The following is a 26257-nucleotide window of genomic DNA, read 5'->3' on the forward strand; positions in this document are numbered from 1 at the left end:
CAGTGAACTAAATCAAGTTCGATTTGGTCCTCCTGAAGAGCAACAAAGCAAATAAAGTTCGAATTGGTCTTCCTAAAGTGCAGCGAAGGAAATCATGTTCGGTTTAATCTTCCCTGAAGAGCAACGAAGTGGATCAAATTTTTCTTGAGTCTGATATCTCCTAAAGAGTAGTGGAGCAAGCCCATCTTTCTTTATATATGATCTTTTCTAAAGAGTAACAGAGCAGATCGTCATTTTCTAGATTTGACCTTCCTGAATAGCAGTGAAGCAAATCAATCTTGATGAAATATTCCCTGAAGAGTAGTGAAGTGAAAAAAATTTCAGATCTGACTACCCGAAAAAGAGGAACAGATCAAGTCTGGTCTACCCTAAAATTACAGTCGAGCAAATTTCTCATTTTAGGATAAGTCGCCTCTGGATGAAAACTTTTGTCTTTATCTTTGTCCTATTTTCGTTGTACGATAATGGAGAAAGAGAGGCAGCTGTAGACATGTGTTTTCATCCTAGAATTTCCTTTTGTTTAGTTTATTTTTGTTTTGTTTTATTTTGGTTATATATAGTATAGTTTTGAAAATAAATATAGTTTTGAAAAATATATATATCATAGTTTTAAAAATAAATATAATATTAAAAATATATAATTTATGGTTTTGAAAGTTTATATATAAATATATTATTATTGTTGTTGTTGTTGTTGTTGTTGCAGGTCCAGGGTTCGGGTCCAAATTAGGTGATCCAAGTCTAAAGAAGAAGCCAATGGTCTAACTGTTCACAAAGCCAGACTGGCTCACAAGCCTGATCAGCAGGTGATCCCAAAATACAAATACCTAGCCCAGCAAAGGAGGCCCGCTACACCAGACCCACTCAGATTAAGGCCCAGCAAGGGACACCCGCGTGCAAACAACATCTAGGGTTTTGTAACCCTTAGCCAGCCACCGCACGATTTACACTGTTAGATCTGACGAATATCAATGGTTCAGATTGTCCAATAATTAGGGTTTAACCCTAAATATCTCAACTATCGCTGCCGTTCAATAACAAACTAGACATCCAACCGGCGCATGAGCCACATACCAAGCCAACACCGACACTAACCGAGTCGGTCTTATCCCTTAAAAAATATGGGGCATTAAATGGCCTTTAATGCTTCGAGCCACCTCACTGGCCGCCCCTAGTTAGAAACTACCATAGCCCGATGACTAAGAGGGTTCCTCCCTCCTACTAGTCCGAAAAATGAGTTGGAGGTCCATATAAAAGGAACCCTTGTAACCTACGAAAAAGGATAGAAAAGAAAAGAAAAAAAACAACAAGAGCAGAACCACAACAACAAAACTAACTACAACAGCAAAATCGATTTAAAGCTAAAAAACAAAGATCCCTCTGGTCAAGATCTTTGTTGACAAACAAAGAATAACATAGTCCGACCAAGGCTCCATCCGACGGTGGGTTTAATGGCAAAGAGATGTAGATTTTTCATTTTTCTTTTGTAGATCTAGGAATGATTTTTAAATTTTTCAGCCACCATGGATGGTGGTCGGTTGTGGTCACCAGTGCCGATGTACGACGGTCAGCCGGATTCCCATAACCAGAGAAAAGAGAGATAAGAGAGAATTTTCTTTCTCTCTAAAATAAGGAGATAAATAAATGAGGAAATGAGAGAATGGCCGGTTAGGCCTTGATTGTTTACCTTATATACTTGGCTCAAAACGACATAGTTTCAGGGAGGGACCAGAGAGCATTTTTTGTATGTGGGATAATTATGTATTAGGTCCCTTGGGCTTTGTGATTTCTTATTTTGGTCATTGAATGAAGCTTTCTGGTATTCTATTTTGAGCACCATATTTTACCCTCATTTCATTTTGGACCTAATGCATATTTTTTTATTATATTTGTATGTATATGTACATCTAGATTTAATTATATTTTATCCAACATGTATGATGGCCTCATGAGCATAACTCGACTTCAATTAAAATAATTTGAATAAATGTAAAATTCGTTCATTTTAAAATTATTGTGAAGTGATTGTCTTAACTAATAAGAATGTCACTTTCGAATATTTTAAAATGAAGAAATATCATATTAAGTGGAACTTTAAAAATTAATTACACCTAAAAGCATGTCCATTTATTTAAAATCTTTGAGAAAAGATCGTTAGAACTTATCTAAGGTTCGATCTCAAAGTCTTTAAATAAATTGAATATTTTTTTCTTTCTAAAAGGATTGGTAATTTTAAATTAATTTAATTTAATTTCTTCCATTTGAATATCGGCCACCAACCGATTTCGGCCGGCCACCGCCTCTAATGCTTGTTGGAACTTGTTGGAACTCCCAAAAAACTACAAAAAACATACAATGAAGAAAAACTCACCCTGCACCTAGAATGAACAACGAGCGACGACGAGACAAATCATGAAAGTAAAATCACTTATCTTCTCCTTCCTTCTTCAAGATTTTTGAGCTATTCTTTTGTAACAACAGTAATTTCTTCGGTTGATGATTTGTTGTGTGTTTAATGCTAATGATCGAAAGCTTTATATATTGATGATTTTTGACCTTGGATTTATGATTCCTGCTAAAATAACATTTAGAAAAACGGTTGCAGCTACTTAGGATTCTAGAACATTTGCTAGTTTTAATTTTTTTTGTGATTTTATTTCACATGCTTCGAACACAAACGGCGATGACGGCGGTGCGACGGTGATTTGTCGAAAAAGATAATCGGACCGTCTCGTGTAACTCATGCGCCGGTGGACGTCGGTGGGGAAGCTTTATCTTCTTGGGAAAGATGAAATCTTAGCCATACGATCTAATCTTGTTACAATGGTTGAGATTGTTCCTTGCTATGATCACTTGGATGCATGATGTAGCCTCATGAGAGTCATTGGATCTAGCTTCTCTTCCAAGAGCTCACATGTATTTGTGTTTCTTTCACATTAATTGAAACAAATGTGACCCTTGGATTAAAGTTTATCAATGGTGGAGATCAATTTGTGTTTTCTCACTTGGATAGGTGACATCACCTCCTAAAAAGTCACACCAACATTTAGTGCTTTGACTTTTCAAAGCAAAAGCTTTTCCCCCAAAACTACATCCAAAACAGGCGGCTAGGGTAAAAAATAGGTTTTTTTTGTTTATTTATTTATTATTATTTGTATATATTTGTAAAATGTGGGTTATTATTTGGGCCTATAAAAAACTATGTAATGGTCCAATTATCTAATGCGAATGGACTCTTTTTTATTTATTTATTTATTAGAAAACAAATGAGCTTATATCTAGTATGGACTATTTAACATTGACTACTATTTATAATATGCAACTATATAGTATACTAATAATATAATATGCAATTCTATATAGTACGAGACATGTAACATACTAATTACCTAATACTTAACTATCTAATATCTAACACATGCAATTATTTAATACCTACTATGAACTATTTACTTATACTAATTATAATATCTAATATAATATGCCATATTGTTTATAACATGCAACTACATGACATTAACATGGACTACATGCAACTATTATTATTATATGATATATCTAAACTATATACAATATATTATATTATAATATGAAATGTGCCACCACCCGGATAAAATGGGTGATGACAAGAACAAAATTTTCATTAAAACGACATCGTTTTGCATCTATAAAATAGCTCATTTATAATGTTGTTAGTGAGAAAACGGTTGAGTGCTAAAAAAACCCAATGTATTAAGTTTAATTAAGAAATTGAAAAGATTTAAAGTACAGTAAGTGAAATAAGATGAGAGAGTAAAGTTCAGTTATCAAATTTTTAATTTACCCAATAAATTTTATAATTAAAAATATAATTATGAATTGATAATAAATATAAATAACATGATAAAAAATAACTGATAAATGTGTAAATGATTACTATTAACACTTGTAATAAAAACGATATAATAATATATGATTGATAGCATATGAGTAAAATATTGATTGTATACCATAATCTTTATAATATCAAAATGTAATTATGTTTTAATCTTTGTAATATAATATGTAAATGACAAAATGAAAAAAAAAAGTCACTTTTTCGATTATAATTATATATTTTTTGGTAACATAAATCATAAGGTTTGATTTCTTAAAAAGAATAAGTCTTTAATTAATGTGTAGACACTCATTTTCATCCGGGACTTATACAATATATAGTTTTTAGAGAACAATTTTTATACTATAAAATCAATTTTTGAAAATATATATTATATAGTTTTGAAAACGGTTTTCGAAAATATATATATTATATAGTTTTGAATTTTTTTTTGAAAACATATATATAATATATAGTTTTTGAAAACATTTTTGAAAATATATATAATATATAGTTTTTGAAAACAATTTTGAAAATATATATAATATATAGTTTTTGAAAATATTTTTGAAAATGTATATAATATATAGTTTTGAAAATATTTTTTGAAAATATATATTATATAGTTTTAAAACAATTTTTGAAAATATATATTATATAGTTTTAAAACAATTTTCGAAAATATATATTATATAGTTTTAAAATAATTTTTGAAAATATATATATTATATGGTTTTGAAAACAATTTTTAAAGGCATATATAATATATAGTTTAAAAAATAATTTTTTATATATTATATTAATATTATTTATTTATTATTATTTATATTAATATGAGTCCAATTTAGAGGAAAATGGGCCTGAACTAGCCCAATTGGGATTAGGGTTTTGTAAACCCTAAAGCAAAGTAACAGCAAGCAGTGCCGCCGACCACAACGACAACCGACCGAAACGTCTGGTCGAAGAACTCATGACTGCACCATCCCGGAGTTTTCCCAAGATCATCGGAAATGCCCACCGGTGGAGGGGGTACAAATACCCCCACCAAACCATGGCAAAAATATAAATATCGAGATACAATGAAAACCACCATAGAACCACAAGCACAACACAAAAATAGAAAACAATCAAACAACTACAAACCCAAAAATATCCGAGGCAACCATACATGAATCGGAAGGAAAAAAAGGAAGGGTTGTGTTTCGTCAAGCGACACCGGGAGTGCGTTAGGGGATCTCGTAGTGAAAGAAAAGCTGCCGAACAAAGGTAAAAAGCCGAATGGTTTTCTTTAGATCTATATCGTTTGAGGTTCGAGTTGGGAAACTGGAGCTCGAGGTTAGGTTTAAGACGTTGAGGAGAACATTTGGGGTGAGTTTTGATTTTTTTCAGCCGCTGCTAGCTGTGGCGGTGCGGCGAAGTGTGGTCGAGGAAGGTGATCGGCCTTCGGCCGGTCGATTTTGGTTGAGAGCTTTTGGGGGAGAGAAAAGAGATTTTCTTTGGGTTTTGGGTAAAAATGATTTTTTTTCCGGTTTGTGGCTATTTATAGCCGAGGGACATATGTGTAATTAGTAAATAGTTAAATTATTTCCACAGTCCCTCATATTTTGATATGTAATTCATTTTGGTCACCTGTTACAATTTTGTCTCTGAATTTTTAATTTATTCAATTTAATCTCTTTTTACATTTCTTATATTTTGCAAATTGACCCCCTAAATTTTTATTTTTATTTTCTTGCAGCTCATTTTAGCATAAATTTGATCCATGAATTTCAATTTATTCAAATTTACACCTTAAAGTTTTTATGTCATTCTTTTTCTACTATTTTTGTTATTTAATTTAACATTTCTTTTTTTCTTCATTTTAAAAATTAACATTTTTCTCACTCTTTTTATTATTTTTTATTTATTTCCTTTAATTTTTTAATTTATTTTTCTGTTAATATGATTTTATTTATTTATTACTTTTAACCTTTTTTTCCTTTTTATTTATTTATTTATTTATTTTCATTTTTCAATTTAGCATTCTTTTTTTGTCTTTTTCAGTAGTAATTTCAAAAATCAAAGGTAATAAATTCGAATTGAATTTTTAAATTTTAATTTTAATTTTTTTCAATTAAGACAACCGACAAATTAAATGGTACTGAAATGACAGTTCAAGGGTGTTAATCCTTCCTTGACTGTAACCGACTCCCGAACCTGACATATTTCTGGTAAAACACAGATCAAGTAAGATGGTGTCTGATCAACCTAAATATTGTTTTTAAATGATTAGTGGCGGCTCTAATATTTTTTCAAGTCGAAGCTCAATTACGGGCCTTCCCGAAAGATGGCTGCGACGGCTTGGCGACAAGTAAGTGAGTCAGGCAAGAATTAATTTATGGTTGTCTTTTAAGCAAAAAAACAAGTTTAAATTTTAATTTATTTATTCAACTCATATTGTTTATCTTTGATTATTTTTTTCAAATAAATAGTTATACTAACGTTTTTTTCAATGATTTCAGATTTTTAAAATTTTCATCTCTGACTCTATTCTCAAGCTCTAAACCCTTTTTAAGTAGGGGTGAAAGTGACGTCTTTGTGAGAAATTATTCTCCGCATAGGCCTAGCAAGTAACCTTCGGGATTCATATATCTTATGTCTTCGTGTGAATTTATTCTCTGCATAGACATAAGGGAATGTATATCTCGAGTTTAACTTAGTCCATATAAGCTTGTAATGGGCTTATGACTAAGGGTCTGGCAAGCCCAAGGGGGCACCGACAAGGATTACTCGGGTACCTTCTTTAGAACCTAAATCGCGAGACTACAGGGAATTAGAGCCCACCCCGAAACTCCATTTCAAAACCTAGGATGCTTGAATTATCTCTTATTTTTACTTTCTGTTCAAAGCATGCAAACTAGACAAATATACGGTTAGGATTTGCTTAAAATTAGCATGCGGGGTAGAAAGCATGTATAGGTAAGAATTAAAGCATGTGAGGTAGATATCATGTGGGGTAGGACTTTTTATTTTCATTATTTTGTTTATATTATCCTTATCTCACGAACTTTTTTCCTTTTATTTTTGTTTTTTTTTATTTTTTTTATGATTTACATCATCCAAAAGAGGTGTTGATCTACAAAAATGTGTTTGTTAAACATAAATAGTTTTCACTAATGGACAAAGGGATTGTAATATAAGAGGTAAAAAATGTAGTGGTCCAGCTATGGTCAGAAAAGGCTCAGAAGGAAAAAGAGGACAATCTGCAAGGCAGTTATGTATCACATTTAGCCAAGAAGACATGGGCCCCACAATCGAAGATTATACCACTCAGCTGCATTGTGAAGGAGTCAAAATGGATCGGGTTTACACCAAGCATATTAAAAGTCAACTCTTCCAAAATGGGTTGGAAAAGGTTACAGGGGCAGATGAGAAAAAGGTTACTGACCTGGAGAGTCCTTTCAAAGACAACAAGAACAAGATGGAAAAACGATAGCTGAAATTGGAGGCTTAACAAAGGATGAAAGCTGGAAATGCAGTCATTCGGGCAGCTCACACGTGCACGGTTTAATCAGAGAAGCTAGAGCAGTTCGACAGGGTATTCAACTGGTGACAAGCGAAGGAAGAAGATTAGTTAACCTGGTAGAAGTTGTTTGGGGTCTAGAAGACTTAGTCAGAATGTACCTTTAGGTGGTCTTGTCTCTTAAAAATAAAACACTTTTGTCCCAATAAATATTATTTATAATAACAGACATGTTTTTGGATCAATGCCTCGAATATTTAATGCATCATGTATTTAGACATATTTTTCATTTTGTTATTTTCATTTCTTTCTCACATTAACTAATAGAAGAATGTCTCATAAAAAAAGAGAACAAACACTGGACATACCGCCCCGAGCATTGGAAACACATCATCCACATAACACTCATTCAAAGAAGAAGAATATGGAAGCAAAAATCGCTCAACTCGAAGAGAACATATTGAGGTTACAAATGGAGTTAGAGGAAAAGATAAGCCAGAATAATCAAAGTGCTCTGGATACAATCACTAAAAGTCAAGAGTCATTGGTCGATCAGATTGTTGCCAAGCTAGCTGGCTTACATCAGGCAAGTGTGCCTGGGGGCAAGTTCATCATAAGGGGTAACTATGCCACCTACCCCGCAGGTGGTTGTCTCACCTGAAATCTTACCGGAACTTTAAGGGGACTCATCCGCTGCAAAAGTAAAGGCCTCATTTGCTGTAAATGTACAGACTTCTGTATCTAACCTTGAGAATAATCCGGATGATTATCATATACCAGATTTGGACGAAGAGGACAAGGCAAAGAAGATGGAATAAAAAAATCAAGCAATTAGAATGAAGGTGGTTAAAGGAGACCGTGATTACTATGGAGTCGATGTCGCAGAACTGAGTTTAGTCCTAGATTTAGTTCTCCCTCCGAAATTTAATTCCCCAAAGTTTGAGAAGTTTGATGGGAACAGTTGCCCATCAGCCCACATTACCATGATCTGTCGAAAGATGATTGGATATGTTAGAAATGACCAACTCCTGATCCATTGCTTCTAGGATAGTCTTTCAGACTCAAACATCCGGTGGTACAATCACCTAAACCGATCCCATATCAAGACTTAGAAAGATTTAGCCAAGTCATTTCTGGAACAATACAAACACGTCAATGATATGAGACCAGATAGAGTTATGCTACAAAGCATAGAGAAGAAGCATAACGAAAGTTTAAGGTAATATGCACAGAACTAGAGGGATTTAGCTGTGCTAGTTCATCCACCCTTGGATGAGAAAGAAACCAAGAAGCTTTTTATGCGAACACTGAAGGCTCCTTACTTCGAGCACCTGGTTGCAATCACATCTGTAAATTTTTTGGACTTAGTAATGGACGAGGAAATTGTAGAAATGGCCATAAAGCAAGGCAAGATCGAGGAAGGGGAGGCCAGTAAGAAACCTCTTATGAAGAAGAGGGATGGAGAGATTAACAACATCAACACCTATAACGCGAGTAAAGGTGTTACAATCTCCAACCCAAAATCAACTGCAACTGTATCGTCAGGTACTTCTACACAAGATTCAGGGAACCTAGGAAGGAAAGAGAAATAGAACATTTCGACCCTATTCCCATGGCCTTCAAAGAACTTTATCAACAACTTATTGACACCCACGTAGTGTCACCCTACCTGGTGGAACCCATGAAGCTCCCATACCCCAGGTGGTATGATAAGAACGCTCATTACGAATATCATGACGGTATCCTAGGGCATACTATTGAGAACTATTTCGCATTCAAGAGAATCGTGCAGAATATGCGTAACAAGAATTGGATCGACTTCAACAACTCGGTGGCATCCAAATAAGGAAGAAGATCGTTTTATTCAATCATGGAGCTTTATTTACATTATTTTGTTTAAATTTCTTTTTTATCTTTTATTAGTTTTTGTAAAGATATTTAAATGAATTTATGCTACTTTAAAGATGGCAAGCAATTAATCAAATTTGTAGACTTGAAATTCTTTGAATATTAATTGAATTAAAAACTCTGTAAATGGTTAGAGTTATAGATCTTTTACAAAGTAGCATGATTAAAAATTGATAAAACAAGGACTTTTGACCTTACCCCAAAAGATACGCTCGAACACCATACCCTTCTCTTGCAAGAATCGATATAGCCTTCTCCTCTCATAAGGGAATAAACAAGAGGCTTGATATTCAGGTATGTATAGGAGCTGACAACATGAGGCATCTTTTGCGTATGACAGTACAAAACTGACTAGACCATACTTTTGTTGACGACATTCAATGACGATGATGATCTCCACAGATAAAATAGTCGAGTAGGTGAATCTAGTTTAGGTCAATTGCTTGGAAATTAAACTCTAAAGATATGATTTTTGAACTTTCAACAACACCTAGACTATAACAGGTTCTTCTTGACAATCTAATTTTTTTTTTAAATCCGCTACGCTGAGCTATTCCACTAAAGCAATTGGTTATAGAGGAAATTCGAAAACCCTGGCTTTATGAATATATTATATTCAAACCATGACATTGCTCGGACACTTGGGAATTCGGTGTTGGCTCTAGTTCAATTGTCAGGTCGAAGACTTTATGATGAGATGAATCCTTCAGTTAACTTGATAAAGGTGATTATAATATTGAGTTGTCCCTATAGAGCAATTGGTTAAAAGTCCCGGCTTTATGGATAAGATTCAGCTAGCCAGACAATGGCAAATTAAATCAAATTTATCTAAATAAGGAGTTTCGGTAAAGATGGACTAAGGGAGTTCAGGAACACATGTAATAGTCAATTTCACACGAGCACTCAGGAATTTCATTTTTAGACCGATATTAGTGCACTATCTTTATTAGAGGAGCCTACGAAGCTTGAACAAATGAAATATTTTAGATAACTGAAATAGAAGTGTTCTGGAAAGTCTAATAATTGATTATGCTAGTTGCGTCATTTTGTCCGCGTCCGACTAAAATACGAAGCCAAGAAAGAGGGGCATGTTGCAATATTCAGCATAATCGAGAAAAGATGACATTTTGATGGCCGAAACCATAGAAAATAGGAGGCCAACCTAAAGCCAACTCATTGATTTGGACATTTGTCAAAGAGCTATAACTCTGAAAGTATTAAAGAGTTATTGATTCTTTTGATTTTCTGTGAACTCATGTTTATGATTTGATTCAATTGTGAGCCCGAATTAAGGGGAAATGTTTTACAAAATTCTTATATTCTTTTTTCCTAAAATAAAAGAAAGGAGAATTTTTTTTTCAAATATGATAGTCTCAAATGTGAAAGGTCCTTGAAGCTGCAACCCAAGAAGAAAATGGGGCATGGTCGATTCCAAGGACCAGCGTTAGAATCAAGTTTCAACTTCAAGACGAATGATACTCAATTCAAAAGCACCGTCGAAAATTGATGGTGGTTGCTTAACTCAGCGGCGGGGAGCTACACCTCAACCAACTTGACCTATTGAAAAATCGACAGATCTTAGAATCAACTTTAGACAGGTTTGAGAGTCAATTCAGAAATGGATCCAATTCATCTTAACTCAACAACGAGTGACTAGTTTCCAGTTAACGTTGTGAAGCCAGATTTCAACACCATGACAAATGATATCTAGTTGACAGAATATAAAATTTGGCTTTCCCGTGAAGGGGAGTCATCTAAGAATTATGATTGGCTTAGACCCACAAAGGGAGGCCATCCTTCATTTAGAGGAAATTTACAGCATAACTTGAGTCGAGAAAAACTGTCTGTCAACAAATAACTTTTCAGTTCAGGTTTCGAGCTATATTTCAACTTCACAGAAAAAGATATTGAACTCGAAATGATACAACTTATACAAGATTGGATTTCAAGTTCACAAAGAAAGATATCCAACCCAAAGCCAATTTGATGAAACACTGTAACTCGAGATTGGATTTCAACTTTACAGCGAATGAGCCATCCACGATTTCAACTTCACGAAGAAGGATATTGTGCCCAAATGGATTGACTTAGTTTCATAGCAAATGAATCATCTGCAGTAATAAGAGGTTATCTCCCAGCCTATTCGAGTATAGCTCAAGGCGAGAAGGGCTATCTGTCAACAAAAAAACAATCGAGTTCGATTCCATTCAGCTCGATGACATATCAACCACATGGTAGCAGCGAGGAACTACTTTCCAATTGAAGTTTAAACCAAGGTCTTTAAGTCAAGAAGAATATATGGGGCAATCTCTCAATCTAGTACAACATAACTCAAGGCGGGGAGGGTTATCTATCAATAAAAACCTTTTAGTTCGATTCCATTTAGCTCAAGGGCATATCAAATTTACAGCATATCTCAAGGCAATAAGGGTTATCTGTCAATGAAGATTTTCGAGTTCGATTGCTTTCAGCTCGAGGGTGTATCAACCATATTGTAGCAGCGAATAACTACTTTATGGTTGAAGTTTAAACCGAGGTCTTTAAGTTAAGAAGGAGACCTGGGTTAGTAGTGTTTTAGTGACAAGAAATCATCTTCCAACAACATAACTTAAATCGATAAAAGCTATCTGTCAACGAAAACTTTCGAGTTCGATTCCATTCAGCTTAAAAGCCTATCAACCACATGGTAGTATCGAGGAACTACTTTCTAGTCAAATTTTCAAACTGAGGTCTTTAAACTGAGGTTTTTAGTCCGAGGAAAAGACCAAGGTTGAATAAGATTTGGCAATAAGAAGCCACCTTCCGATTCGAATTCTGAACTACGATTTCAATTTCATGAAGAATGATTCAACTTCGCGACGAATGAGTCATCCGCAACACAACTTAACAGGGACTTATTCCTAATTGCGATATCAGAGTCAATTATCAACTCCACAAGGGAGGATATTAGACTCGGGGACCTCTTCATACCGAAAGAAAATTTGTTTCCTTTTATCTTTTTCCTATTTTTCGTTACACGAAAAATGACAAAGAAGGACAGCTGTAGACACCCATTTTCGTCCGGGACTTATATAATATATAGTTTTTAGAGAACAATTTTTATACATTAAAATCAATTTTTGAAAATATATATTATATAGTTTTGAAAATGGTTTTCGAAAATATATATATTATATAGTTTTGAATGTTTTTTGAAAACATATATAATATATAGTTTTTGAAAACATTTTTGAAAATATATATAATATATAGTTTTTAAAACAATTTTGAATATATATATATATATATATATATATATAATATAGTTTCTGAAAATATTTTTGAAAATGTATATAATATATAGTTTTGAAAATATATATTATAAAGTTTTAAAACAATTTTTGAAAATATATATTATATAGTTTTAAAACAATTTTTGAAAAAATATATATTATATGGTTTTGAAAACAATTTTTAAAAGCATATATAATATATTGTTTTAAAAATGTTTTTTTATATATTATATTAATATTATTTTTATTTATTTATTTATTTATTTTATTATTATTCATTTTTTATTATTTTCATTTTAGGTCCAATATGAGTCCAATGCAGTCTAATTTGGAGGAGAATGGGCCTGAACTAGCCCAATTGGGATTAGGGTTTTATGAACCCTGAAGCATTGTAACAACAAGCAGCGTCGCCGGCCACAACAAAAACCGACTGAAACGTCTGGCCGAAGAACCCGAGACTGCACCATCCCGGGGTTTTCGATCAACTCACAACAACATAACTGAGAATGATCTCGAGATCATTGGAAACAGCCACCGGTGGAGGGGTATAAATACCCCCACCAAACCACGACAAAAATATCAACATCGAGATACAACGAAAACCACTAGAGAACCACAAGCACAACACAAAAATAGAAAACAATTAAACAACCACAAACGCAAAAATTCGAGGCAGTCATTCATAAATCGAAAGGAAAAAACAAGGAAGGGTTGTGTTTCGTCGAGCGACCCCGGGAGTGCGTTGGGTGATCTCGTCGTGAAAGGAAAGCCGTCGAGCCAAGGTAAAAACCCGAACGGTTTTCTTTAGATCTACGCCGTTTGAGGTATGAGTTAGGAAATCGGGGCTCAGGGTTTGCTTTAGGACGTTGAGGAGAACATTTGGGGTGAGTTTTGATTTTTTCGGCCGCCGCTTGCGGTTACGTTACTGCAGAGAGTCCCTCATATTTTGATATGTTATTCGTTTTGGCATTTCTTATATTTCGCAAATTGACCCCATAACTTTTTATTTTTCTCTTGCAGCTCATTTTAGCATCAATTTGATCCATGAATTTCAATTTATTCAAATTTGGACCTTAAAGTTTTTTATTTCATTCTTTTTCTACTATTTTTGTTATTTAATTTAACTTTTTTCTTCATTTTAAAAATTAAAATTTTTCCCACTCTTTTTATTATTTGTTTATTTATTTCCTTTAATTTTTTTAATTCATTCTTTATGTTAATATGATTTTATTTATTTATTATTTTTAATCCTTTTTTTTCTCTTTTTTATTTAATATTTATTTATTTATTTTCATTTTTCAATTTAACATTATTTTTTTGACTTTTTCAGTAGTAGTTTCAATCGATCAAAGGTAAGCAATTCGAATTGAATTTTTAAATTTTAATTCTAATTTTCGCAATTAAGGCAACCGACAAATTAAATGGTACCGAAAGGGCAGTTTAAGAGTGCTAATCCTTCCTTGACTGTAACCGACTCTCGAACCCGACATATTTCTGGTAAAACGCAGATCATGTAAGATGGTGTCTGATCAACCTAAATATTATTTTTAAATAATCGGTGACGACTCTAACATTTTTTTCAAGTCGAAGCCCAATTCTGTCCCCACCCGGAAGACGAATGCGACATAATAATAAATTGAAGATCAATAATTGTGTTGATATAATATGATAAGATTACGGATATAATTGAAAAATAAATTAATATTGAGGGTTTCTTATTATTATGCCTTTCAATACTTTTAATTTATAATTTTATTTTAAATGTGTGAGTTTATTTTATAGTTTTATTTGTTTTATATAAAATTATATTAAGTGATTGTAAAATATGAAAAAATATAATTATAATAGGATTTTAGATTAGAAAAAACCCTTGTAAATGCTCCCAAAAATATAATTAAGGGTGGGACTTCTGTTAAGGGTAAATATAAGTAGAAAATGTTTATACTGGCAGCAAAAGTTGTTGATTTCCGTGGAATGAAATTTACCTATAAGATTATATATAAGGAAATTATAAATTATATTTTAATATCTTTATTGCTTTTATATTGATAATAATTTTTTATTCTTAAAAAGTATTATTATTATTATATTATTAAATGTATAATTTATTAACATGTAATGTGTTATGTATGAGTTTAAAATTGAAAAATACTAAATATTTGCGGGTATGATGTGATTAAATAATTGTAAAAAATATATTTACAAAAATATTCAATGAATGATTATAAGTGATTTTATTTATTTTATTTAAATATGAGATGATATTATAAATCGAAAGTGAAAATTACATAATATATATATATAACTCTCAACGTTTGCTTATTATTTCAATTGCATCCTTAAGCTATTATGTAATGCCAGTAAAAATATCAACATTTATCAAAAATCATATCAACATTATTGTAAAATTAAAAATAAAGTTAGTGATTAAAATAAAAGCACCCTAAAATCATATCAACTTTTAAATATTTCATTTTTATCCCTAAACTATGACTATCATTTTAAAGTAGTCCTCAAACTTGTTAATATTTCATTTTCTCCCCAAACTATGACTTTCATTCTAAATTGATATCTAAACTTTTTGAACATTCCAATTTCACCCCACATTATTTGTATGTACTATTCACATCCTTTGTTGATAAAATCATCATGTCCTATACATGTCTTTAATTTTTAAAAAGATATACTACACATTTAGTATATGGACTATCACTTTTATTTTTTGTCATCTAATTATTATTTTTTAAATCATATTTAACATTACGTTTTGGTTTCATTTTGGTAACACACCGTTAAAAAAAATAACAGAACTGCTGACATGACACTTTTAATTTTTTTTTAATGATGATGTGTCATTATCTTATGTGACACATCAACATCAACGTTAATTTTTTAATAGTGGGTGACCAAAATGAAACCAAAACGTAAAATTAGGTATGATTTTGAAACAAAAATTTGGATGACCAAAACGGGAAAAATTGATAATTATGATACTAAACGTGTTGTTTACCTTTTTATAAATGATCATGTTTTTGTATTATTTGTCTATATATGTGCTTCTTTTGGGGCCTCGAGTCCTCTCCTTCCTGTCTTCAAACAATGAAATTGTTCCTTAATACAAAATCAGTCGTATCAATGTACAACTAAGGCTGCTTAAACGCCCTTAGTTGCGTCATGGCTTACAGCAGTACAAACGCATAAGTGATGGCATTTCATTCTCCAGTCCACCTCAAAACGTCTTCTCCATGGAACTATATCCATGCAAGTCCAAATGACAATGAAAGAGGATTCATGATTGTGGGGTTAGTATTGTCAGCAGGCGCCCTAACGTGGATTGCTCAAAGATTTCCTTTTTTCAAGCTTGTTGATGGAAATGAAATGACTGTAATTATCATATTGACATCATCATCATGAATGAAACCAAAATAGACTGCAATCAAAGCACTGTTCTTTTATCATAATGTAAGGAACCCCATCCATCAATTACGGGACAAACATGTTAGGAACTCGAGTGCACACATACTAAGTAAGATTTCAATGTATCTGCGGGGAAGCTTTACCTAACATAAAGAAACAAGTTAGAAAGAAAAATAAATCACTATGTTAATTGGTTCTTGATGACTTAAACATGATTAATAAATATATATAATAATGACATCACTTACTTTATTCGGGTAAAATTTTTGAGATAATGATGTGAAATTTATTTTTTCTTGAGATAATACTGTTAAAGAATTAATTGTTGAGATAAGGCGTTTGCTACAGTTATATCCTTAGTCGTCAGGTGATCCGAGCGACCAAGAAAAATCCAAGCCACCGAAGGTCGCCAAGCAATCTATGCGACCAAGTAAGGTCACCATGTGATCGCTGTGACGAAGCTGCTCCCTCCCTTTGTTTTAGTTTGTGGCTATGTAAATGTGTGTAAATGTGTGGCTTTGATTGTGTTAAGCCACATGAAGGAAATCATCAAAATCACCGCCGTGTCAATTATTATTATTTTTTGTCTGCACGTAATCAATTAGAAACTATGATTTAATTATAAATTGAATCCCTCTATTTTAGGAAAATTAAAAGATTAGCCTCTTTATTTTATTTGAATTGGATCTTTTTACTATAAAAATATAAATTAATCAAATTATTAGTATATACGTAAAGTTAAACAGCTAATTTATTACATATATATATTGATGAAGTATTATTTTTTGCTAATTTCATGCATGATGCATATAAAATGTTTTTTTACCCTTCCGGTTCCAAGGTTTTACCCTGACTAATCTGGACTGACCCGAGTCGTATACCTGGCTTTGATGGGTGAGTCTCTTAGCGGAAATTTTCTGCATACACAATAAATCAATCCAGATACCTTGCTTAAGCGATATGAAACTGCTTACCACTTGAACCAATGCTCGTTGATGATGCATAAAAAATTCACCATAGTGACGTATGGATATTAAATGTCTACAGTTATGCGTTCAGGCAGATCCCAAATGAATCATATTGGCCCAAAAAGGATCATGATGAATGGCTGGCAAATCCAATGCTTCGTAGAAGTCCAAATGGTCGACCTGAGTCCAGTCGTATTCATACCAATATGGATTTTCATTCTAGAGAAGAGGTCAACCAAAGAAATTCGTATTATGTATGGGTGAAGGTCATTTAAAAAACAAATGTCCTAATTTACCAAGATATAGGTCTCCTCATTAGTAATCATATATATATTTATATGTATTTCTATATTTGATTTTGTAATAATGAACCTATTTTTGCAAGGAAATTTATGTAATTTTTGTATCTTAAATTATTAAATCTTCAAATTTAAGTTGAATTTATGTTTTATAACTAATAATTATTAAATCAAATTTATATTTTTTAATAATATTTAAGTTCATTTTTAATTGAATTATTTATATTTATTTTTATTTTATTTTATCTATTATTATTTATAAATAGTCAAATTTAAAATTTACATAGAATTTATTATTAATATTTAATGATTTTATATTTAATGATTTAGTAATGATATGATTTAGTAATGATTATTAATAATGATTACTTATTAATATTTAATGATTTGATATTTAATGATTTAATAATAATGATTAATAATGATTTATTATTAATATTTAATGATTTGATACTAATGATTTAGTAATGATTAGTAATAATAAAATTATAATAATTACTAATAATGATTTAATAATGATTACTAATAATTATTTAATAATATTAAATATTTAAATAGAATTTATTCAATTTAAATCGAATTTATTCAATATAACTAGTCGAATTTATATTTATAAATAGTCGAATTTATTATTTTTACATTTCACGTAAAGACATACATATTCAACTAGTGTTGTAAATATAGTCTAACCAACTATGCTCTGTCATTCCACCAAGTTGCTCTTCCATCCCACTTGAAAACGATGACTGACAAATACTGGTATTTGACATCATAGATGTCATTTGGTCAAAGTCATACGTCGACTCAAACATGAGAGAGTAGATGGGTGCCTGAGACTGCACAAACTCTGGTACGTATGCCGGGATTGGATACAACTTGGATTGTTGTATATATATAATAATCTGTTCATATGGATCTTTAAGTGTCATTCCTCGCTGACGAATACCTCGTTCTTCTTTCTACAATATCAATTTCGATCAATTAATAAAATTTTCAAATCAACAAAATTAATAATTTAAACTATAAGAAATATAAGAAAAAAATCTTACGAAGCGAGTTCAACAGAGGAAATATGAACAACATCAAAGCTTAGAATTTCATCTTTGATAGACATTTTAACAAGAATTCTTCAACAACAAAAATTTTCTCAAGAGTATTATTTTCTTCTTAATATACACAATAAAACTCTAACCCCAAATCTCTATTTATAACCCTAAACACAATATCATTACTAAATCATTAAATATCAAATCATTAAATATTACTAATAAATTTGATTTAAATTTAATAAATTCGACTATTTATAAATAATAATACGATAAAATAAAAATAAAATATAAATAATTCAATTAAAAATGAACTTAAATATTATTAAAAAAATAAATTTGATTTAATAATTATTAGTTATAAAACATAAATTCAACTTAAATTCGAAGATTTAATAATTTAAGATAAAAAATTACATAAATTTCCTTGCAAAAATAGGTTTATTATTACAAAATCAAATATATAAATACATAGAAATACATATACAAATACTAATGAGGAGGCCTATATCTTGGTAAATTAGGACATTTGTTTTTTTAAATGACCTTCACCCCTACATAATCCGCATCTCTTTGGTTGACCTCTCTCTCTAGCATGAAAATCCATATTGGTATGAATATGACTGGACTCAGGTCGACCCTTTGGACTTCTACGAATCATTGGATTTGGCAGCCATTCGTCATGATCCTCTTTGGGCCAATATGATTCTTTTGGGATCTGCCTGACCGCATAGATGTAGACATTTAATATCCATACGTCACCATGGTGAATTTTTTTTATGCATCACCAACGAGCATTGGTTTAAGTGATAAGCAATTTCATATCGTTTAAGCAAGGTCTCGGGATTGATTCATTGTGTATGCAGAAAATTCCCGCTAAGAGACCCACCTATCAAATCCAGGTATACGACCCATGTCAGTTTAGATTAGTCAGGGTAAAACCTTGGAACCGAAAGGATAAAAAAACATTTTATATGCATCATGCATGAAATTAGACAAAAATAATACTTCATCAATATATATATGTAATAAATTAGCTGTTTAACTTTACGTATATATTAATAATTTGATTAATTTATATTTTTTATAGTAAAAAGACCCAATTCAAATAAAATAAAGAGGCTAATCTTTTAATTTTCCTAAAATATAGGGATAAAATTTATAATTAAACCATAGTTTCTAATTGATTATGTGCGTACAAAAAATAATAATAATTGACACTGCGTTGATTTTGATGATTTCCTTCATGTGGCTTAACACAATCAAAGCCACACATTTACACACATTTACATAGCCACAAACTAAAACAAAGGGAGGGAGCAGCTTGGTCGCACCGATCACATGGCGACCTTGCTTGGTCGCATGGATTGCTTGGCGACCTTCTGACAGCGCATGACTTGGATCTTTCTTGGTCGCTCGGACCACTTGGCGACCAAGGATACAACTGTAGCAAACGTCCCATCTCAACAATTAATTCTTTAACAACATTATCTCAAGAAAAAATAAATTTCACAGCATTATCTCAAAAATTTTGCCCTTTATTCATTATCAACTTATAACAATAATCTTTAAAAGAAATGAATCTAAAACTATTTGATTTAAAAAGAGTTGGAATTGTCCATAATACAAATGGTAATGTCATTAACGAGTGGATTTAGATTTAATAATGATAACTAGAGGTTCTAGGTTCGATTAGTTGAACAGTCGAGTTGTGTCTGCATGTGTACGTTGTCAATATATTAGGAAAGTTATGTATAAATACTACAATATAACCTCTATAAATTAATGCTCAATAAATTAATAACTTCTCTAAAGTAATATTTTTTTCTTGATCTTACCTGCGTCCAAGGTCTAAATTAATAATTTTGATAAATTAATAAGATTAATAAATTTCCGAAAGACCCTTAACATAAATTTATGGCTCATTAATATTATAAATTAACAATTCTATAAAATTACAAATGTAACTAGGACAACTTAATAAAATATGATTATATCGTTGTTTGCTTCTTTTTAAAATTTAAATCTAATTGTATTTCATCTCTAACTTTTCTTAATGCATTTAAAAGTATACATATATTTAATAGCCTCTAACTTTCATCTCTAACTTCTTCGAAAAAGATATCTTTAAATGAATAAATTATTAATTTATTAATTAAATATTATCTCTTTAAATTAATAAAATTATGTTGTCCAACATTATTAATTTATAGAGGTTTTACTATACTTTTGAATCACCTCAAACTATTAAAAAGTTAAAAAAAAATCTAATTATGACTCTAATATACCTTGATTAACTTCTATCATTTTATTCATTTTTAACCTCAAAATTCATGCATAACATGTAACTTCTCATGATGATGCACAAATTATAAAAGAGAGAGGACTAGGCATGGGTCGGGTTGATTTGAGTTTTTCGTTAATTTCATCTGACCTAAAAAATATACATCTTCAACTCGAAACTCAATTCGATTCATATTTATACCCAACTTAAAATTTAACACGCCTTTTGAGATTGTGGATATTAATTTTCGCCCGATTTTATATTTCTCCAGATTTTTTATTTTATTTATATTTTTGTTATTTTATTTTTATAATAAGAATACATACATTCATGTTACATTTTTTTGTCTTCATTTTACAGGCCCAAGACTGCAACCCGTGGCCCAGCAGAACGCCCTAGACCAAACAGTGGTCCAACATGATGACAGCCTATGACCCAAACCGATTCTGGAGCCCGACTCGGTTTGAAACCCTAGAACAAATTAGGGTTTTTTTTTCAAAATGTTCAGTCGTCTCTCCTCTGCGCCGCATCTCCCTCACACACTTCGGTCGTTTCTCTCGGTTCAACAAACACAACAAACACAACAAACTTGTGTTAGAGGGGCACCCAAAGCAAGTCAAAACAACAACAAACCGAGTATTTTACTCGGAATCAAACTCCCTAAAATAGACATTTTTAGACTATAAATACGCATGTAATCAACCCGATTTTTACATTGGAAATACATACGAAAATACTAGCAAAATATTAGAATGGAAACAGTGAGATCGAAGGAATTTTTTTTTACGAATTCGAAGAGAAATTAAACGTAAAATTGCTACCTTTTTTGGGCCTTTTGCTTGCATGTTGTTTCCTATTTGAAAAAAATACCAAATCGCCGATGAACGAGGGGACGTTTTCGACATCTTCTCTCTTGGATCTAGCCCTCCCGAGGCATCTTTTTTAAAAATCAAAGTTTTTTTAAAGAAAGGGGTTGAAAAGTTTCGAAAAATCAAAAACAAAGAAAAAAACTTTGGCCGCAAGGTGGTGATCGGTCGGAGTCTGGCTTCCTATGAACCCAGGCGGCGACAGTTCATCCCTTAGATGAACATTTGAGAGAAAACGATGGGGGTTTGATTTGGTTTTGAAAATGAAAGAATGGGTTGGGGTGTTTTAATTTTGGCTTTTATACCCCAACCCGACCGACCCGTGACCCGACTCTACAGGCCATTAAGATCCGCGTGTTTTTGTTAAGGAGAAAATTGCAGTTTTGGTCCCTCCGTTTGTAAAGCCCTCATTTATCCCCTGAATTCCCATTTCTTCTTCAATTTGCTTTGAAATTAACCCTCAAATTTGGTTTTTATTTCAATTCAGTCCTTTTATTATTAATATATATATATATATATATATATTATTTTTATTATTTTTTACTATTTTTTCTTTCCTTTTTGGTTTATTATTATTATTATTATTATCATTACCATATTTTTTCTATTTTTTATTATTTTTTATTTTACTTATTTTCTCTTTCTTCCTATTTTTCTTTTTGGGTTTTTTATTATTTGTTTTCCTTACATTTTATTTACATGTATATATATATATATATATATATATATATATATATATATATATATATATATATATATATATATATTTATTTATGATTATTGTTTTATTTTTATTTTTATTTATTTAAAGACTACGTATTATTATATGTATATATATATTCCTTTATTTATTTAATTTATTTTAACATATATCTATATACACTTTATTTTTGTTTTTGTTTGATTCCTGTTTTTTTTCCTAACATCTTTATATATATATATATATTAATTTTAGTCTTATTTTTTTTTCCTTTTATCTTTTTTTTTCTATTTAATTCCATTACTTTTTTTCTTTGTTTTTTTTATTTTTATTTTTTGTTATTTTTTCTCATTTTGTTTGTTGTTTTTAATTTATTTTATCAAGTTATTTATTTTGTTTATTTTTATCATTTTTCCTTTGTTATTTTTTGTGTTGTTTATTATTTTCGTATTTATGCATTTTCTATCTTAATTCGATTTTGTACTTCATTACAAATCTAACATCGCTGTCTTTTTAAGGGTCTTCGTTCAAATCTATCAAGGTAAGTAATTTGGATCATATTGTACCTTTTAATTTAAACTTTCAATTTTCTTAATTAAAGACAATTGAAAATTAACTAGTACCGAAAGGGCAGTTCAATGGTGCTAACCCTTCCTTGACTGTAACCGACTCCTGAATCCGACATATCTTTGGTAAGATGCAGATCAGGTAAGAAATTAAGGTATCCGATCAACCTATTTGTTTCAAAATAAATGATCGGTGGCTACTCTAACCCATTATTTCAAGTCGAAGCTCAATTCCGAGCCCACCCGAAAGACGGTTCCAACAGAGATAAAATATGAATTTGACCCGACCAATACGAATATATTTATAAAAAAATTATTAATTTTATTCAATAAGATAGGGATCCAATTGAAAAAAATAATATAGATAGGAGTATTGTTGTAATTATCCCTAAACGTATAAGATATAATTATATTATTTTTCGCGTCTAATCTGGTCGGATCATATTTTTTTATCATAAACCCGAATCCGACATGACAGGAACTTGTTCTCTAAAATATTCGACCCAACTTAATCCAAACCTACTTTAAAAAAAAAAAAACTTATCTAATAAGGTCATATCAGAACCTGACTGGTTCAGGTCTTGTGTCCATTCTTAAAATAGATAAATTAACCTCATAAAACTCCCACTTTCTTGTGGCTCATTTTCTCTTCTCCTACATTTTCGACCACCGCAACGCCAGAACCAACAACTCTTGATCTAAGGGGTTGTTTGTTTAATTCACAATGATTAAGCGCTGAATGATTCAAATGTTGAATGATTCAAATGTTGAATGATTCAGAGGCTATGTATAAATTAACTCAGAATGTGACATGATGTTTGATAATGGCTCTGAATCATTCAAAATGTACTTCTGTGTTGAATCAATCAACATTGAATCATTTAGAGGTGCGAAACAAACACGCAACGCTGAATATTTTCATTAAGAGGCAAACAAACAACCTAAATATATTAAAATTAACTGTTGTGAACCATCAAGTCCTACACATGTACACTCAATATTGTTAAACCCTATTGCGTGCATAATAGTGAAAATGAGATAAATGTCTGATATGTATGGTGGGGGCTAACAATAATCCTATGAATATAAATGATGGATCCACCTTGACAAAGTCGCATCATTTTTCCCATTTCAAGAACGCACGTATTAAATGCATTTCAGTCTGGCTTAAATGATTTTGAGCAATTGACCTCTCCCTTGTGCATCGTTATTATCATTTGTATGTGTAGGTTGAAAAAAGTGGGTATGAATTAGGCTACACCAAATGCAACGTAAGATCATCCAAAATAGAAAGATAAGTACTAATTCGTAACATGTATTCCAAATTATTAACCACCCAGCCACCGTCCTAATGATCTGTCTTTCTCTTCCTCAGATAAAAACGCCTGGAAACATGGCCCCACGGCTTCATTTTTCTTGGCGTTATTCCGAACATGGATGGATTGAAGGGGCAGGATGAAAAAATCGGTTTTTATGAAAATTTCATATTCTTACATATATTGGATAAATTTTATAAGTTCCTCTCTTACCATGAATTTTTGTATTCGTCATGGATTTTGAACATAAAAGCAACAAAATAATTGTGTTACTAGAGAAACCACGCCATTTCTCTATGGGATAAACATTACAAGTCTATTCAGATTTGGTGTTGGAAATTTACATATGTAAGAAAAGGCATAGTTTGTCTGAATGGAATTTTGCCTACTGATCAGAGCTGTCGAAAGGGAAGAAAGGTTGAAACTTTAAAACGTGGAATAATAACCCTTTGTAGGGACATGAAAGCAAATAGCGTTTTCCATTTGAGAACAAAGACGAAAAAAAAGATGGTTCTAAAGCGGTCCATTTGTTGTTGGAATGTCACTCAAGAGCGATTTTTTTTCTTTTTCCTCGAGGTATCATTCTAAATCCAAAGGCAATCCAGGTCCACCGGCTCACATTTTACACCCTGTTTGATTATTCTTCCCGTAGGGTCAAAACCCAGATGCTGAAATTCCACAGTTTTTTTAATTTGGTTGAAATAATAATATCTACTGTAGATACCATGAAATTTGATAGCATTCAAGACAATGAAATGTTGCAGCCAAGCCGATGAGTAGTAGTTGAGTAGTTAGTAACTGAAACCTGCAGACATTGTGGGTGTTCTGCTGCAGAGTACTCAATGGAGACCAAAACAAAAGAAAATGGTATTCTTTGGATAAATGCATCAAAACCAAAGAAAATTCTTTGCCATAACAAGCTGAAAATGAACTGTCATTTATCATTCATTTCATTCCCAGGTATTGATGAGGATACCAGAGATTTACAGAGTCATCCAAAATAAGAAAACGAAATTCTTAAAGAAACATTGAAACCACTGCCCAAGAGGTGATATTTGGATCAACAGTCACCTTCTATTGTACTGTTAATCATCTCTCTCTCTCTCTCTCTCTACCCACCAAAGACAACTAAAACTTCACAATAAAAATGATGAACACCACTAACCAGTAACCGGCAAACTGGAAAACGCTTAACCAATATGGAAAAAAAAACATGAACACATTTTTCCTCGGAAATGGAGAATTCCGTTTTCACTTCAAACCTTTCCCTGGTGCAGAAATTGCATGTCCTGGCCAAGCAAAGCAATCCCCATCAACTAACGATCCGCCGCCTTCCACATTGCTTGTTGCTTGCCATGAATTACACCCAGTAGTTCCACCTACAGCATCACCAGGCTCGTCACCATCGCCGCCACTATAACCGCCGAGATAACCGTTTCCGGGATATCCCCAAACCCCATCAAATGCTGAGCTAGCCCCAAGCCCGTATCCACCGAGTGTTAGGTACTCTTCTCCCTGGGAGTTCAAAAACGAAGTGAAGCTCCCGTTGACAGTAAGATCCACAGTTTCATTCAAATTCACTTCGGCCAACTTCACTTCAGGTTTAGCTACGGTTCCGGGCATAGCCGCCGAAACAGGTTTATTATCAGTTATATGGACATACTCTGCTTCATGGCTCACGCTCGGGGAAGACGAAATCATGACAGAGGGAGATGGCCCGAAAGAGCTCCGGGAGCGCTTGGAAGCTTTGCGGGTCCCACCACCAATGGGGACGTTACGGAGGGTGCCACCCTGAGTCCAGTAACGGCGGCACGACTTGCAGAAGTAGCGAGGCTGGGAGAGGTTGTAGTTGTTGTAGTAGCAGAACTTGGTGCTTGTCGAATCACACCTGGGGCACGGCAGTGGGTCGGTGAGTTTGACCGGTGGGTGCGACCCCATCTTCCCGGGAACTCGAACAGGACGCCTGTCGCCGGAATCAGCAGGCATTTTCTGTCGGTTTAAGGACTTGGGAAGGGGAAAATGATGGTTAAAGGTGAATTTTTTACGGCAGGGAAAGTGACAAAAGAGATGAAGAGAAGATTTCGAGGAAAGGAGATGTTTTGGAAGTTGAAAAAGAGACAATATACGAGGATTTTTGTTAGTGTTGGAATGCTGAGAGAGACGATAAGCCAAGGCAGGGCAACCGAGGAGGCTCAATAAATAAATAAAGGATTATTATTTTATATATAGTTAATAAAATTTTTATTTTATGCTATAT

At 32.2% G+C, this 26257-nt stretch overlaps 1 protein-coding gene across 2 annotated transcripts in view; it reads right to left on the minus strand.

Moving 5' to 3' along the window:
- Positions 1-24921: 24921 nt before the first annotated feature.
- LOC120182415 (dof zinc finger protein DOF1.6-like) overlaps positions 24922-26257 on the minus strand; it is a 28872-nt gene continuing 27536 nt past the window's right edge. Inside the window, exons 1-2 of one of the 2 annotated variants that reach the window (XM_039187400.1) lie at positions 25173-26182; positions 24922-25134 (exon numbers count right to left, since the gene is read on the minus strand). In XM_039187400.1, coding sequence (XP_039043331.1) covers positions 25252-25986 — 735 coding nt within the window. In that variant the 5' untranslated portion in view covers positions 25987-26182 and the 3' untranslated portion in view covers positions 24922-25134; positions 25173-25251. Of the gene's footprint in view, positions 26183-26257 lie in introns of those variants that run through there. The other variant, XM_039187399.1, reaches the window with a different exon arrangement.

The sequence above is a fragment of the Hibiscus syriacus genome, unplaced genomic scaffold (genome assembly GCF_006381635.1).
Source record: "Hibiscus syriacus cultivar Baekdansim isolate YM2019G1 unplaced genomic scaffold, ASM638163v2 tig00112649_pilon, whole genome shotgun sequence".
NCBI lineage: Eukaryota > Viridiplantae > Streptophyta > Magnoliopsida > Malvales > Malvaceae > Hibiscus > Hibiscus syriacus.